Source organism: Lissotriton helveticus, chromosome 3_1, assembly GCF_964261635.1.
Source record: "Lissotriton helveticus chromosome 3_1, aLisHel1.1, whole genome shotgun sequence".
NCBI lineage: Eukaryota > Metazoa > Chordata > Amphibia > Caudata > Salamandridae > Lissotriton > Lissotriton helveticus.
This window is the reverse complement of record NC_136061.1, coordinates 1,900,476,591-1,900,490,595: the sequence shown is the minus strand read 5'-3', so window position 1 is coordinate 1,900,490,595 and position 14,005 is coordinate 1,900,476,591. Positions and strand designations below refer to the sequence as shown.

The 14,005-nt window shown below is 46.0% G+C and overlaps 1 protein-coding gene across 4 annotated transcripts in view; it reads left to right on the top strand.

Moving 5' to 3' along the window:
• Positions 1-14,005, top strand: part of CPT1A (carnitine palmitoyltransferase 1A) — a 429,645-nt gene that overhangs the window by 282,144 nt on the left and 133,496 nt on the right. For all 4 annotated transcript variants that reach the window (XM_078682885.1, XM_078682883.1, XM_078682886.1 and 1 more), the window contains exon 15: positions 11,164-11,298. In XM_078682885.1, coding sequence (XP_078539011.1) covers positions 11,164-11,298 — 135 coding nt within the window. The remainder of the gene's footprint in view (positions 1-11,163; positions 11,299-14,005) is intronic.

The following is a 14,005-nucleotide window of genomic DNA, read 5'->3' as shown; positions in this document are numbered from 1 at the left end:
CCAATGCCCGGAGGGGCCTCGGCCATGTGGCCCAGTAAAGCTGTCAGTGGGGTGCGGTCCAGCCAGAATCCTGTCACTTCATGAATAATGTCAAATACGTTGTCCCAGAATTGTGAGATGGGCGGCACATCCACAGCAGGTGTAGAAAGGATGCCTGTGTGTCGGCGCATCTCCAACATTTGGCATCTGGTCTCAGGCCCATTTTGTGTAGCTGTATAGGTGTTCTATACAGCCTGTGCAAATATTTAAAATGGATGAGCCTCAGCTTGTAGTAGGGGGAGAGATATTGAAGCGGATTATTGGAATATACATTTGATTATAATTATTGGTAATTTCTAGAGAAAAAGAATAAAACAAATTATATGTAGGGTGGGTGTTACTTTTGTCTCCCCCCCCACCGCCCCCCCCCCACAAAAAAAATATATATACATATGAGACATGGGCCTCTATCAGATAGGATGAGCAAGAAGATGGAGATGGTGTGAAAAATGGAGAGGTTGACTGCCACCCAGTAGGTTTTCTTTGTTCGCCCTAAGTTGGCAGTGTATGCTCAGACGTGAGTCCCTTGCTCACTTTGCCACTGGATTCAAGCAAGCCCGGCTGAAGACGGCTGTAATGCCAGAAACCGGTCCTGGGAAGCTTGATTCCGGTCCAGGGAAGACATGGCTTGGCAGTTCGGGCTGGACTGTTCCCATGAGGCACAGGGTCATACCGATTTGCATATGGCCATGTCTGAACTGGGGTGGTGGAGTGAGCTAAAGAACGGTGATGGATTAAACCCAGATCAGTTGACTGGGGGTGAGTGTTTGTATTGTCAACGCTCTGTCCATCATCCCCTTTGGTTTGCCTTTGTTCACCCTAAGTTGGCAGGGTATGCTCCGTCGTGAGTCCTTTCCTCACTTTGCCAATGGATTCAAGCAAGCCCGGCTGAAGACCGCTGTAATGCCAGAAACCGGTCCTGGCAAGCTTGATTCCGGTCCAGGGAAGATATGGCTTGGCAGTTCGGGCTGGACTGTTCCATTGAGGCACAGGGTCAGACTGATTTGCATATGGCTATGTCTGAACTGGGGTGGTGGAGTGAGCTAAAGAACGGTGATGGATTAAACTCAGATCAGTTGACTGGGGGTGAGTGTTTGTATTGTCAACGCTCCGTCCATCATCCCCTTTGGTTTTTCTTTCTTTTTTTTTTTTTTTCTTTGTTCGCCCTAAGTTGGCAGGGTATGCTCAGACGTGAGTCCCTTGCTCACTTTGCCACTGGAGTCAAGCAAGCCCGGCTGAAGACGGCTGTAATGCCAGAAACCGGTCCTGGGAAGCTTGATTCCGGTCCAGGGAAGACATGGCTTGGCAGTTCGGGCTGGACTGTTCCCATGAGGCACAGGGTCAGACTGATTTGCATATGGCCATGTCAGAACTGGGGTGGTGGAGCGAGCTAAAGAACGGTGATGGATTAAACCCAGATCAGTTGACTGGGGGTGAGTGTTTGTATTGTCAACGCTCCGTCCATCATCCCCTTTGGTTTTTCTTTGTTCGCCCTAAGTTGGCAGGGTAAGCTCAGTCGTGAGTCCCTTTCTCACTTTGCCACTGGATTCAAGCAAGCCCGGCTGAAGACGGCTGTAATGCCAGAAACCGGTCCTGGGAAGCTTGATTCCGGTCCAGGAAAGACATGGCTTGGCAGTTCGGGCTGGACTGTTCCATTGAGGCACAGGGTCAGATTGATTTGCATATGGCTATGTCTGAACTGGGGTGATGGAGTGAGCTAAAGAACGGTGATGGATTAAACCCAGATCAGTTGACTGGGGGTGAGTGTTTGTATTGTCAACGCTCCGTCCATCATCCTCTTTGGTTTTTCTTTTCTTTTTTTTTTTTTACCCAGTAGGTAATGCCATCAACAATGAGAGGAGGTGGAGGAGTTAAGGATGCATTCCCCAGAGCACTACAAGAAGGGGACAAAGGCGGTCATCTAGGAATGATAACCCATATCCAACACTAGCCTAAAATCAGCACCAAAAAGGAGGTTGCCTTCTAGCGGGGATCTCAGTGTATCATTCCCCTATGCTAGCTTCACCACACATCCTAGCTCACAAAGTGGATGTGCATTGCTCGCATTCTTGAAGCTTGAGTGCGGGACTTAAGCATTGAAGTGGGGAAAGAGGAGGAAGCCACCCCTCAGGAGGAGGAATGGATCACTGGTGTTAGTAAGAGCTGTTACCCTGGTGCTGTGGGTCAATTTGAAAGCAAATTGTGGGAGCTCGCCTGGAGCGCTCTACGCTCGGCACCAGTCATCACCATTGTAGTGGACAATTTATGGCACTGCAGGAGTGTGCCTGAGTGAATCATCCCAGTAACTGTTGAAGCTGTGGCACTTGTTCCAGCAGGGGTGCCCAAGCCGTCTGTGCTGTTGAAGAAGAGACCTGGTTAAGTCTGTGGCACGATCCCCCAAAGGCTACAACCCGTGGCCACTTAACATTGTGTGCCCGTGCAGACTACATTGTGAGAAAGGAGCTACTCCCCGGAGGCCTTGCCAGTGTAACTGTGCATTTCCTAAGGTAGTGACTGGAATTTGGCCTGATCGTATCTTGCCAGTCGCTACCTTGACGTGACTCAGCTGCCGTCCCTGACCCAGGGCCAGAAGTGGAATGCATTTTGTCGTTGGAGAGGGAGGACTAAGCCTTTGACTTGACCTACTCACTCCAGTCCTGGAGGAGGCCCAATCACAATCTTGTGGGCTCATCTGCTGTGGTCGACGGAGAGCCCAGAAGAGGGCTGCCATTGCTCCAAACTCTGCTGCGCTCTACGTCTGCTCCAGCTCTGAACCTACTGCAGGCTTGCCTTTCCCTGACCTCGGTTAAGCCAAAACTGAAGAGACCAGACCGATACAAGGCCGGCTACGATCCTTAATTACAGGAAGGATGAACATCGAAAGACTGAGTGCTGCTAATGCCTCCCCCACCAAGGGAGAGCGCTGCACCTATGCTGAAACCCTCACCAGGTCACCTTTAGATTAAGGGGAGGTAGAAGGTGCATCCTCATCAAAGATGCAGTCAATTTGTGAAATTGTTTATATAAGAAATAAGAAGGTAAAAGAATACATACAAAAGGTTTTAAGTTGGAAAATATTCTGTACAACAGCTAAACATTAGGCAATAGTGTATAGTGTCCCAGTGAAATAACAGTTGAACCTAAGCAAAAAGAGTGACATTTGAGGTGACATATGTACAAGGTGTTAATTTTTTGGAACATTTCAGTGACCATGAGAGATATAACACTGTGGTCCACAGCACTCTATCCAATCATAAGCACTGTTATGGTTCGCCTTTGTGAACTGTCGACGGCGTTTCGACCCCATTTGGACATTTGGTCTCTTCAGGACCTAGCAATAATGGGACACCTTAAGGAGGGCCTGTACTTCTGGTGTGAGAAGCAGTAGCACAGCGAAAGTAGTGAAAAAAGAACTCACAGGGGACCCGGCCGGGTGCCCATGTGAGGGCAGAAGGCAGGCAGGAAAATTGGAGAGCCGGCCAAGTACCCAGCAAGGTAATAGGCACTGTGGTATTGGATATGTGGGGCACGGTAAGCGAGAGATTTCGCTCCGTGTGCGAAGAGCGGAGTGGCTCGTTGGTGCAAATATCGGCAGGCCTGGTGATTCCTCTGTTTTGTCCGATAACGCAGCATATGCTTGTATAGCAAAAGATGCACCGCGTCAGCTGCCACAGTGCCGGTTGTCCAGAGGAGCGTGCCTCTCTCTGTCTGGTACAATGACCAATGTCCCTACCATTGAGAGCCAGGTGCTGAAAGGGTTGGTACTTAGCCCAGTTTGCCGAGCAATAGTAAAACCAAGCCCGGAACATCAAAAGCAATCAGCCCCAGCATCCTTGGATGTGCTGCAGTAGCCCCCTCTTGCTCCATGAACACGGTCTGACAATATATGTTCGAGGCATTTGAGCTGTAGATCATATGCTTTAGTATAGATCACCATCTGGTGTTGGGTCCGGATGTTTGCACTTTGTTTTTGTTTGAATAAGTCACGAGGTAGGTGACTCCTCCTTTTGGTGATAGTGAGCATGGGCATCGACTGCATCCTTAGATTGTTTTTTTCCGCCTTTGGGTTCAGATGTGTATTGCTGCGCCCCGGTTCAGTACGGTTTTCTGACCCGTTCGACGTGCAATCCACTACCCTCGATGGTATTGTTGTCGATCGCGACCCATCATTCGACGCGCATCGTCTTACTTCAGAAAGCTTTCGATTGGAAACCTCGAGGCAGGCTGTCTGGCCTACCCGTGCCAACTGCGTTAGCAGTCGGTGGACAGACTCCATGTAAACTATGTCCCGGGTGTTATGCTAAATTTCTACACACCGACCTGCACAAAGTTTGTAACCTCTGCTTGTCCCCGAAACATGGCGAAAAAAGTTACACTATCCTTCCAATCAAAAAAAGCACTTTGTGATCGTTGGGCTCGGCGCCACGAAATGCAGCACCAGAGCGACTGCATTCCGGACATCTTCGGAAAAGATTCCGTCATCCAACCTCCAGCTTCGGAGCCAGAGGAAGAAGAGCAGGTCTCCGTGTCCGAAGCCGACTCCGACATGGAGGAAGAGTAAGACCTCACTGCGGGACAGCGTACCGTGAGTACAAACCCCTCTGTACCCATTCCACAAAAGACAAAGGTCCGCAACAACAACACATTTCCGAAACCCCGGCCTCTGTCTCGGCTCCGAAACAAAAAGAAAAGCCTTAGGGCCCGAGCCAGCCCTTCTCCGATGCCGAACCAACACCTTCGGCTTCGAAACATAAGAGCAAGATACGTTCAGGACTGAAGGTTCCACCTGCTATGCCGAAAGGCTCTAAGCCGAAACCCACCAAGCCCAAGCACTCCGATCCGAGACATCCCAAGTCCAAAGACTCTGAGCCAAGACCATCCAAAGCCAAAGACACGGAGCCCAAATCCTCCAAGACCAAAGATTCGGAACCGAAATCTTCCAAAAATAAAGACTCAGAGCTGAAATCCTCGAAATCCCACGACTCAGACAAGCCCAAACACACTGAGCCCAAATTAACAACGCCCAAGGGCTCGGAGCCGAAACCTTCAGCGCCAAAGTCTCCACGGAGAGATAAAGACACTTTCCTGAAAGAGCTTCCGTCTATGGGCGAATTTTCAGCCCAAAACAGAAAAAATTGGTTATAAATCCTAAAACAGGACATATTCAAGCAACCATTCGAAGGAAACTGAAAGCTACCTTGCCGGACGACCACCATGCTCCTCTTAAAAAGAAGAATATGGGCACTAAGCCTCATTACAATCCACCTCCTTCTCCTTCTCCTCATCCTAATTTGCTCATTACACCTATCAATTCACCACTTAGGCCTATTACACCTGACCCACTAGATCAGAATGAGGACACTGACGTTTGGGATGATTACCACACTGACCCAAATCGAGACAATGACCCTGATTTGTATCCCTCTAGACCTTCCCCACCTGATGACAACATTGGTTATCTTGAACTCCTTAACAGGGCCGCTCATTACCATGGGATAGAACTTCACAAGGAACCTTTAGAAGAGGATTTTCTTTCGAGACACTTTCTTCCTCCCAAAGAACAACTCATACCTTACCAATGCTGAAAGGTATGCTAAAACATGCAGACAAGGTCTTTAAGGATCCCGTAAGGGATAGAATTATCACTCCTAGAGTAAATAAAAAATACAAATCAGCTCCTACTGATCCTATTTATATTAAAGGACAGCTACCCTTAGACTCTCTTGTAGTCTCCAACGAATGAAAGAGAGCTAACTCCCAAGCCACAGGAGACGCCTCTCCTTCTGACAAAGAGTCCAAGTTTATTGATGCCTCAGGCAAATGAATAGCTTTGCAGGCTGCAAATTACTGGCGCATTGCTAATGCCCAGGCGCTGCTAGCCCGTTAAGACAGGGCTCACTACAATGAGCTAGAAAAACTAATACACTTGCCTGACCAATACAAATGTAAAGCTAACTACCTTATACAGGAAGGTAAGCTTATTTCCAACACCTCCATTAAATGTGCACTGGATGCAGCAGACACAGCATCTCGTGCAATCAACACAAGTGTATTATTACGCAGCACGCTTCGCTCAGGATCTCTGGATTTAAGCCAGAGGTGCAAACCTCGATCTTTAACCAGCCATTTGATAAAGAGCATCTTTTCGGCCCAGCTGTTGTTACCATGCTGGAAAAGATGGAAAAGGACACTGAGGTCGCAAAGTCCATGGGGGTTTACAGTTACTGGCCAGTAGAGGTTCCTTTTACCGCTCATTTTACAGGGATGGCTCAAAAACTATATCCACTGACTATGCCTTCTCCTCTTACAAGAAAAACAATCAATCCCCCTCACCCAGAGGATATTCTAGAGGAGGTTATAGAGGGAACAATAATAGAGGACGAGGTAATTCCACACGCTCTTCCCCCGCAAACAAACAATGACTTACCTCCACTACCCCCCGATCATCCCATTCCTGTCGGGGAATGTCTTTCCCAATTCTTACCTGTCTGGAATTTAATCACCTCCGACAAGTGGGTCCTACAAATTATCCAACATGGTTACTGCCTGGAGCTTACAAACACTCCACCATATATTCCTCCAAGAGCACATGCAATGTCACCTGAACATCTCATTCTCTTAAAGCAAGAGGTTCTATCCCTGTTACAAAAGCATGCTATAGAACCAGTTCTGTTAATACATCAAGGGACCGGGGTATACTCCTTTTATTTCTTAATTCCCAAAATGGATGGCTCTCTCAGGCCTATAATAGACCTCAGACAGTTGAACCTCTATATACAGTCGGACCACTTCCACATGGTCACACTCCAACATGTGCTCCCACTCCTTCAACAAGGTGACTTTTTATCCACTCTAGACCTAAACTTACTTACTTCCATATTCCCATTCATCCTCCTCACAGAAAATAGCTCAGGTTTGTGGTGGACGTGCAACATTACCAATTCAAAGTCCTCCCATTCGGAGTAACTACGGTACCCAGGGTTTTCACCAAGTGCCTAGCAGGAGGCACAGCTCATCTAAGAAGACAGCACGTTCATGTCTTTCCTTACCTAGACGACCAGATGGCAAAAGCCAGCTCACAACAAAGCTGCATACATCACACTCTAAAGACAGTATAACTGCTTCACAACTTGGGTTTCACCGTAAACCTCACAAAGACTCCCCTCCAATCATTCAACACGCTAGTGTATCTAGGAGCCACAATAGACACTCTAAAAGCCTTAGCGTACCCCAACCCAGTCAGGATTTGCAACATGCAGGCTCTAATTTCACAGTTTCAGCTTCAACAATCAATCACTACCAGCCAGAGTGTTCATGCAACTAATCAGAATGATGGTTTCTTGCATTTTAATTGTTTCATATTCAAGACTTCAAATGCGTCCCCTACAGGAGTGCTTAGCACATAAGTGAAACCAGGCTCAAGGTCAGTTATCAGAGCTGGTGTTGTTAGATGGCTGTACTCCTCGCTCTCTGCAGTGGTGGAACATACAAAACTTTTCCAAGGGGCGGCCATTTCTCGATCCGGTTCCACAGATAATTTTAACAGCAGACGCATCCCACACTGGTTGGGGAGCACATATGAGAAAACATACCATCCGTGGCATGTGGCCTCTGCGACAAAAACAATTCCACATAAACCATTTAGAATTGCAAGCAATTTTTCTAGTATTAAAAGCCTTCCAACTTAATTTAGTAGGCAAAGCTGTCCTGGTTTGTACAGACAAAATGACAGCTATGTACTACTTACAAAAACAGGGGGGGGGGACGCACTCTCTACAGCTGTCACAGTTAGCACAGAGCCTCTGGAGATGGGCCATACCTCAAAAGATATATCTCCTTGCAGAACATCTTCCAGGAGTACACAACCAAGTTGCAGATCTGCTCAGTCGTCAACGACAGCAGATACACGAATGGGATCTTCACCCTCAAGTTCTCCTCCCGTTCTTCCAAATGTGGGACTTTCCAGAGATAGATCTGTTCGCCACCCACCTAAACGCAAAATGCCCAAAATTTGCTTCCAGATATGCACACACATTGTCCAAAGGCAATACACTATGGATGAATTGATCAGGGATCTTTGCTTATGCTTTTCCACCTCTCCCACTTATTCCATTAGTGGTTCGGAAACTCAAACGACGCTCCCTGGCGCTTATTCTAGTTGCTCCCACATGGGCCCATCAACACTGGTTCACAACTCTGTTGGAACTATCAGTAGTTCCGCACCATAAACTACACCTCTCCCCCATGTTCCTTACTCAGAATCATGGAGAGATAAGATATCCAGATCCCAATCAGCTAACCCTTGCAATTCCTAGAGTTTGGCTACCTTAATCTTCCGCCAGACTTTATAAATGTTATCAAAGAGGCTAGACGCCCTACCACAAGAGCATGCTACGCAGCAAAGTGGAAGAGATTTGTTGTTTATTGTAACAACAATCAGATCAATCCACTAGATGCTTCAATACAAAATATAATTTGTTATTTATTAAACCTGTAACGTTCTAACTTAGTGTACACCTCCATACGCTTACATCTCGCTGCAATAGCTGCATCTCTGCAAAACCGCACTTGTCTCTTTTTAGAGTGCCTGCTTTTAAGGTTTTTATGGAAGGACTCAAAAGACTCATTCCTCCCAGACTTGCACCTTCTGCAGTTTGGAACCTTAACATAGTCCTTACAAGACTCATGGGTCTACCATTCGAGCCGTTGCAAAAATGTGAAATACAATTTCTCACCTGGAAAGTAGCCTTCCTTATAGCCATCACTTCTCTGAGGAGAGTAGGTGAGCTTCAGGCACTAATCATAGAGGAACCATTTTTGCATATACACCAAATTAAAGCGGTCCTTAGAACTAACCCCAAATTCTTACCTAAAGTCCTCGCTGCCTTTCATATCAACCAATCTGTTGAGTTGCCTGTGTTCTTCCGTCAACCAGATTCAGTGCCAGAACGTGCCCTTCACACATTAGATGTCAAGAGAGTACTGCTTTACTACATAGAAAGAATATAACCCCTTAAGGTAAACTAAACAACTCTTTTACTCACCCATAAAAAATGGCATTCCCATTTCAAAATCAGGCATTGCAAGGTGGATTGTTAAGTGCATTCAAATATGCTACATCAAAGCTAAACGCACACTAACAATTCCTCCTAGGCGCATTCTACACGCAAACTAGGGGCTTCTATGGCATTCTTAGGAAACATACCCATAGAAAACATCTGCAAAGCTACAACATGGTCTACACCACACACAAAGAAAAAACAAAGGTGGTGATGGACGGAGCGTTGACAATACAAACACTCACCCCCAGTCAACTGATCTGGGTTTAATCCATCACCGTTCTTTAGCTCACTCCGCCAACCCAGTTCAGACATGGCCATATGCAAATCAGTCTGACCCTGTGCCTCATGGGAACAGTCCAGCCCGTACTACCAAGCCATGTCTTCCCTGGACCGGAATCAAGCTTCCCAGGACCGGTTTCTGGCATTACAGCCGTCTTCAGCCGGGTTTGCTTGACTCCAGTGGCAAAGTGAGCAAGGGACTCACGTCTGAGCATACCCTGCCAACTTAGGGCGAACAAAGAAAAAACAAAGGTGGTGATGGACGGAGCGTTGACAATACAAATACTCACCCCCAGTCAACTGATCTGGGTTTAATCCATCACCGTTCTTTAGCTCACTCCGCCAACCCAGTTCAGACATGGCCATATGCAAATCAGTCTGACCCTGTGCCTCATGGGAACAGTTCAACCCGTACTGCCAAGCCATGTCTTCCCTGGACCGGAATCAAGGTTCCCAGGACCGGTTTCAGGCAGTACAGCCATCTTCAGCCGGGCTTGCTTGACTCCAGTGGCAAAGTGAGCAAGGGACTCACGTCTGAGCATACCCTGCCAACTTAGGGCGAACAAAGAAAAAACAAAGGTGGTGATGGACGGAGCGTTGACAATACAAACACTCACCCCTAGTCAACTGATCTGGGTTTAATCCATCACCGTTCTTTAGCTCACTCCGCCAACCCAGTTCAGACATGGCCATATGCAAATCAGTCTGACCCTGTGCCTCATGGGAACAGTCCAGCCCGTACTGCCAAGCCATGTCTTCCCTGGACCGGAATCAAGCTTCCCAGGACCGGTTTCTGGCATTACAGCCGTCTTCAGCCGGGCTTGCCTGACTCCAGTGGCAAAGTGAGCAAGGGACTCACGTCTGAGCATACCCTGCCAACTTAGGGCGAACAAAGAAAAAACAAAGGTGGTGATGGACGGAGCATTGACAATACAAACACTCACCCCCCAGTCAACTGAACCACACACATTCATAAAACACTATTGTGTGGATGTGTTAGCAAAACAAGAGGCTAGTGTGGGCCAGGCAGTTTTACGACCACTATTTCAAAGGGCCAGGCAGTTTTACGAACACTATTTCAAACCACTGCAACACCTACAGGTTAGCCACCGCTTCAAAATAACTGCTTTATAGTCTATGCTAAAGCATATGATCTACAGCTCATATGCCTCGAATGGGAAATACTACATACCCAGTATGCATTTGTTTTTGGCATATAGAGCTCTAGAGTTATATGCACCCACCTGCCTCCCCGTGTACCTTTACCTGTTGCCATGATATCTTACTTAGATGGAATTTACATGGACATTTCTTTTATTACTTTACTAACTCCATCATCACCCTTTATGGCAAAACAATCTAAGCATCGAGTCGATGCTCATGCATACTATCACCGAAAGGAGGAGTCACCTACCTTGTGACTACAAGACTTCTTCTAACAAAAACAAAGTGCAAACATCCGGACCCAACACCAGATGGCGATCTATGCTAAAGCATATGACTCTAAAGCTCTATATGCCAAGAACAGATGCATACTGGGTAAGTAGTATTTCTCTTTTCCACACTTTGCATGAATATCCTTTTAAATGGGGGCAGGGTGCTAGAATGCGCTAAATGACATGAACATGAAGTTAGCCTTTTTGACAGAGCTTTAGGGCACTTAATTATCTGTATTTAAACACAAATGAATGGGACATTCTTCTCTCTTTTACTCTGTTTTTATGTGAATTAGGTTGAGAGATGTTATGTTCCAAATTGTATTGGTTTCTGTTTAATCTCATAGGACAAAGGTAAATTTTGCTTAACATATGAAGCTTCGATGACACGACTATTTAGGGAAGGAAGAACTGAAACGGTGCGATCATGTACCAATGAATCATGTGACTTCGTTAAATCCATGGCAGATCCAACCCAAACCGTGAGTTTAATTTTGAAAAAACTTTACTTGAATATTTTTGCTACATGTTAGCTTTTATGAATAGAAAAACATTTAACTGTCTAAACAGAAGTATACTATTGAATTTCCTGTTTTTTGTTGCTGAATGTTTGTTTTGGACATAGACAATATTTTTGACACTGCGTTGTTGGAACCATTGAATTAGTCAAAGTTGAATGCGCTGTGAAGTGATTCAGATTTTAATTGTGGTGCATTTACAATTTTTCGAGTGCTAACTTTACAATCCTACGAGGTTCCCAGGCTGATAACTCCATCACTGCGATACTTAAATGATTAAAACACAAGATAAAAGATGAGGTAACTAAAATGTCCATTGATGGGTGTTCTTCGTTACTTCTGCTTACCAAGCACAGTTGACTCTTATTTATGAGAGTCAGTCCTCTTTTCTTTTTACGCCTGTTTTCACTAAAAAAGCTCTTTTTGTGTATAAGTGTTACTGTTTGCACAGTTGCCAAGTTGCCCTATATCATATGGAACATCTTTTGTCAGTCCTAGTTTTTACAGCCAACTACAGTTCTCATGCTGGAATTTCTGAGCAAATAACTGCATTGTTAGAAGCAGAACTACAGGCCCCAGAATAGTTTTGTGTAAAACCATGAATGGGCAACTATGTCAGAATCTTTTCGCATACTTGGAAATTATCGTTTTTCGGTCATGGAGACTGAGAGTTGAAAACAAAAACTTGTACAATAAAGAGACTTTCCACATAAGATGATTTCAAACTAAGCACTGTATGAAAAACATTACATTTATACAAGTTAAGCAACAGCAACTATTCATTTGCATCGCATTTCTTTCATTGGTAGATCTGCTGTACATTGTTCTGCCAGTATGTAGCTGGATACATCAGAGTCCTGTTTACAATAGCCCAAGGGTGTCGTCTTTAGGAGTGTTTGGATCTTAAAAATTAGGCCTTTGTTTAGCATTGTTTTGTTTGATTGACAAGGCTATTTAGCAATCTGTGTTTTTGTTTCTGATGGATACTTCTAACCGCAGATTACTCACCTTAGAACATCTGGCAGGTTTGTAGCAATCCTCCTGAGTGCCTATTGGTGGAGTTGGGTGTTTCCACGCTGACTCCATACCACCCCATAAGTGACGGAGCAGAGCCACATATAAGCATCACCCCTGCATGCTGACCTTAGTTCCTAACTTTATAATATTTCTGAAGCAGATTCTGACCTCCACTCTCACCTTGTCTTCCATAGACTCCTAAACGCAGCTCTAGAACTGTGTACTAGGAAAAGAAGTCACACCAAAAACAGCCGGATTTAAACCATGCCGTGACTGCAGGAGGCGGATGTTGGTCATGGGCCTGCACTAGGAGTAGCTTTGGTGCCTGGACATCAGACACAACTCTAATTTGTATGATAGATGTGCCCTAGTGCACCTTAAGGAGATTCAAGACCGAAAACCGAAGTTATAGCTCAGCGAATCGAAGAAGTTGCAGCCTTCACACAGGTTCTGCTACCACAGCCACTCCAAATCATGGGCCCAGTCATGGTGCAATTCCCATGACCGCTCTACTTCTTGCTCAAAATCTTAATTTAAGTTTAATTTCAAGCTTAAGAAAGCAAAGCAGGACTCGACCCCATCCCACCACTCTGACTCCAAAGAGAAAGCAGGACAGCGTCAAGATTTAAGTCTCACTCCCGCGAGGTCACCAGCCATATAACCAATTCCTCAGTTGATTCTGATGCCTCTCCTGAGGTCCTAGGTCGTTTGATCCTCCAGCAGATTGAGGCTTTAAAAGCAGCCATACTAATAATCTTTAATGCACTTAGGGCTCCCCCTGGCGCGCCTCCTGTCCCCCACAGAATCGTAGGGGCCTTCAATCAGGTTCTCGCTGGCAGGCCCTTCTTCAGTGCCATCAGTCCCCTCGGATCCTTTACCTGCCCTATTTATACACCTGGGACGGACTTCCATTTTGGCCAGGGACATGCCCAACCGAGGTGGGGTGGGGGGGGGGGGGGGGGATTGGAAAGCAGCATTACCTACTGGATTTGCTACATCTGATATTGCAACCGGTTATCTCCTACGGAAGGTGCACATTTTTACTTGCTTGACGTTTCTTAACTGGATTATTGTGCCAATTGCTGTAGATTGGATATGCCCATTTTACTTGTCACTCCTAATGCGATTACACAAGTAATGTGCCCAGTACATACGAACCCTGTACTGCACTCTCATTTGTAACATTGTCATATTGGTCCTGCTGCTGCCATCTCAAAATGTATTGTTGTCTGTGTGTACCACACATGTATTACGAAATATGTAAAAAGAAATTAACGGATTTAAACTGAAAAACAGATAGGTGTTCCAAATTGTTCAACAAATCTATGCCCTACCTCTACTCTCTTCTATGCGCAATATACCTCCCACACCAGAACGAATTTCGGAATAGCATATATCCATCCTGCTACATGAGGCTTGCCTGTTGCTCTCCAATGGAGGCATAGAAAGGGTAATGGACTTGGAGAATGGTATTGTTGTTTCGCTTCTGGGTTGGAGGGGTATTAAAAGAGGTGGTGGTGGTGATCAGAGGTCACTGGTCTCCAGTGAAGGGCAGTTTCAACACCATCCTATGAGAGCTACGGGCCATTTGTCTGGCCCCTGAAGCTTTCCTGTCATCCATTGGGGGAGGCTAGTGCAAGATCTACCGAGTGTT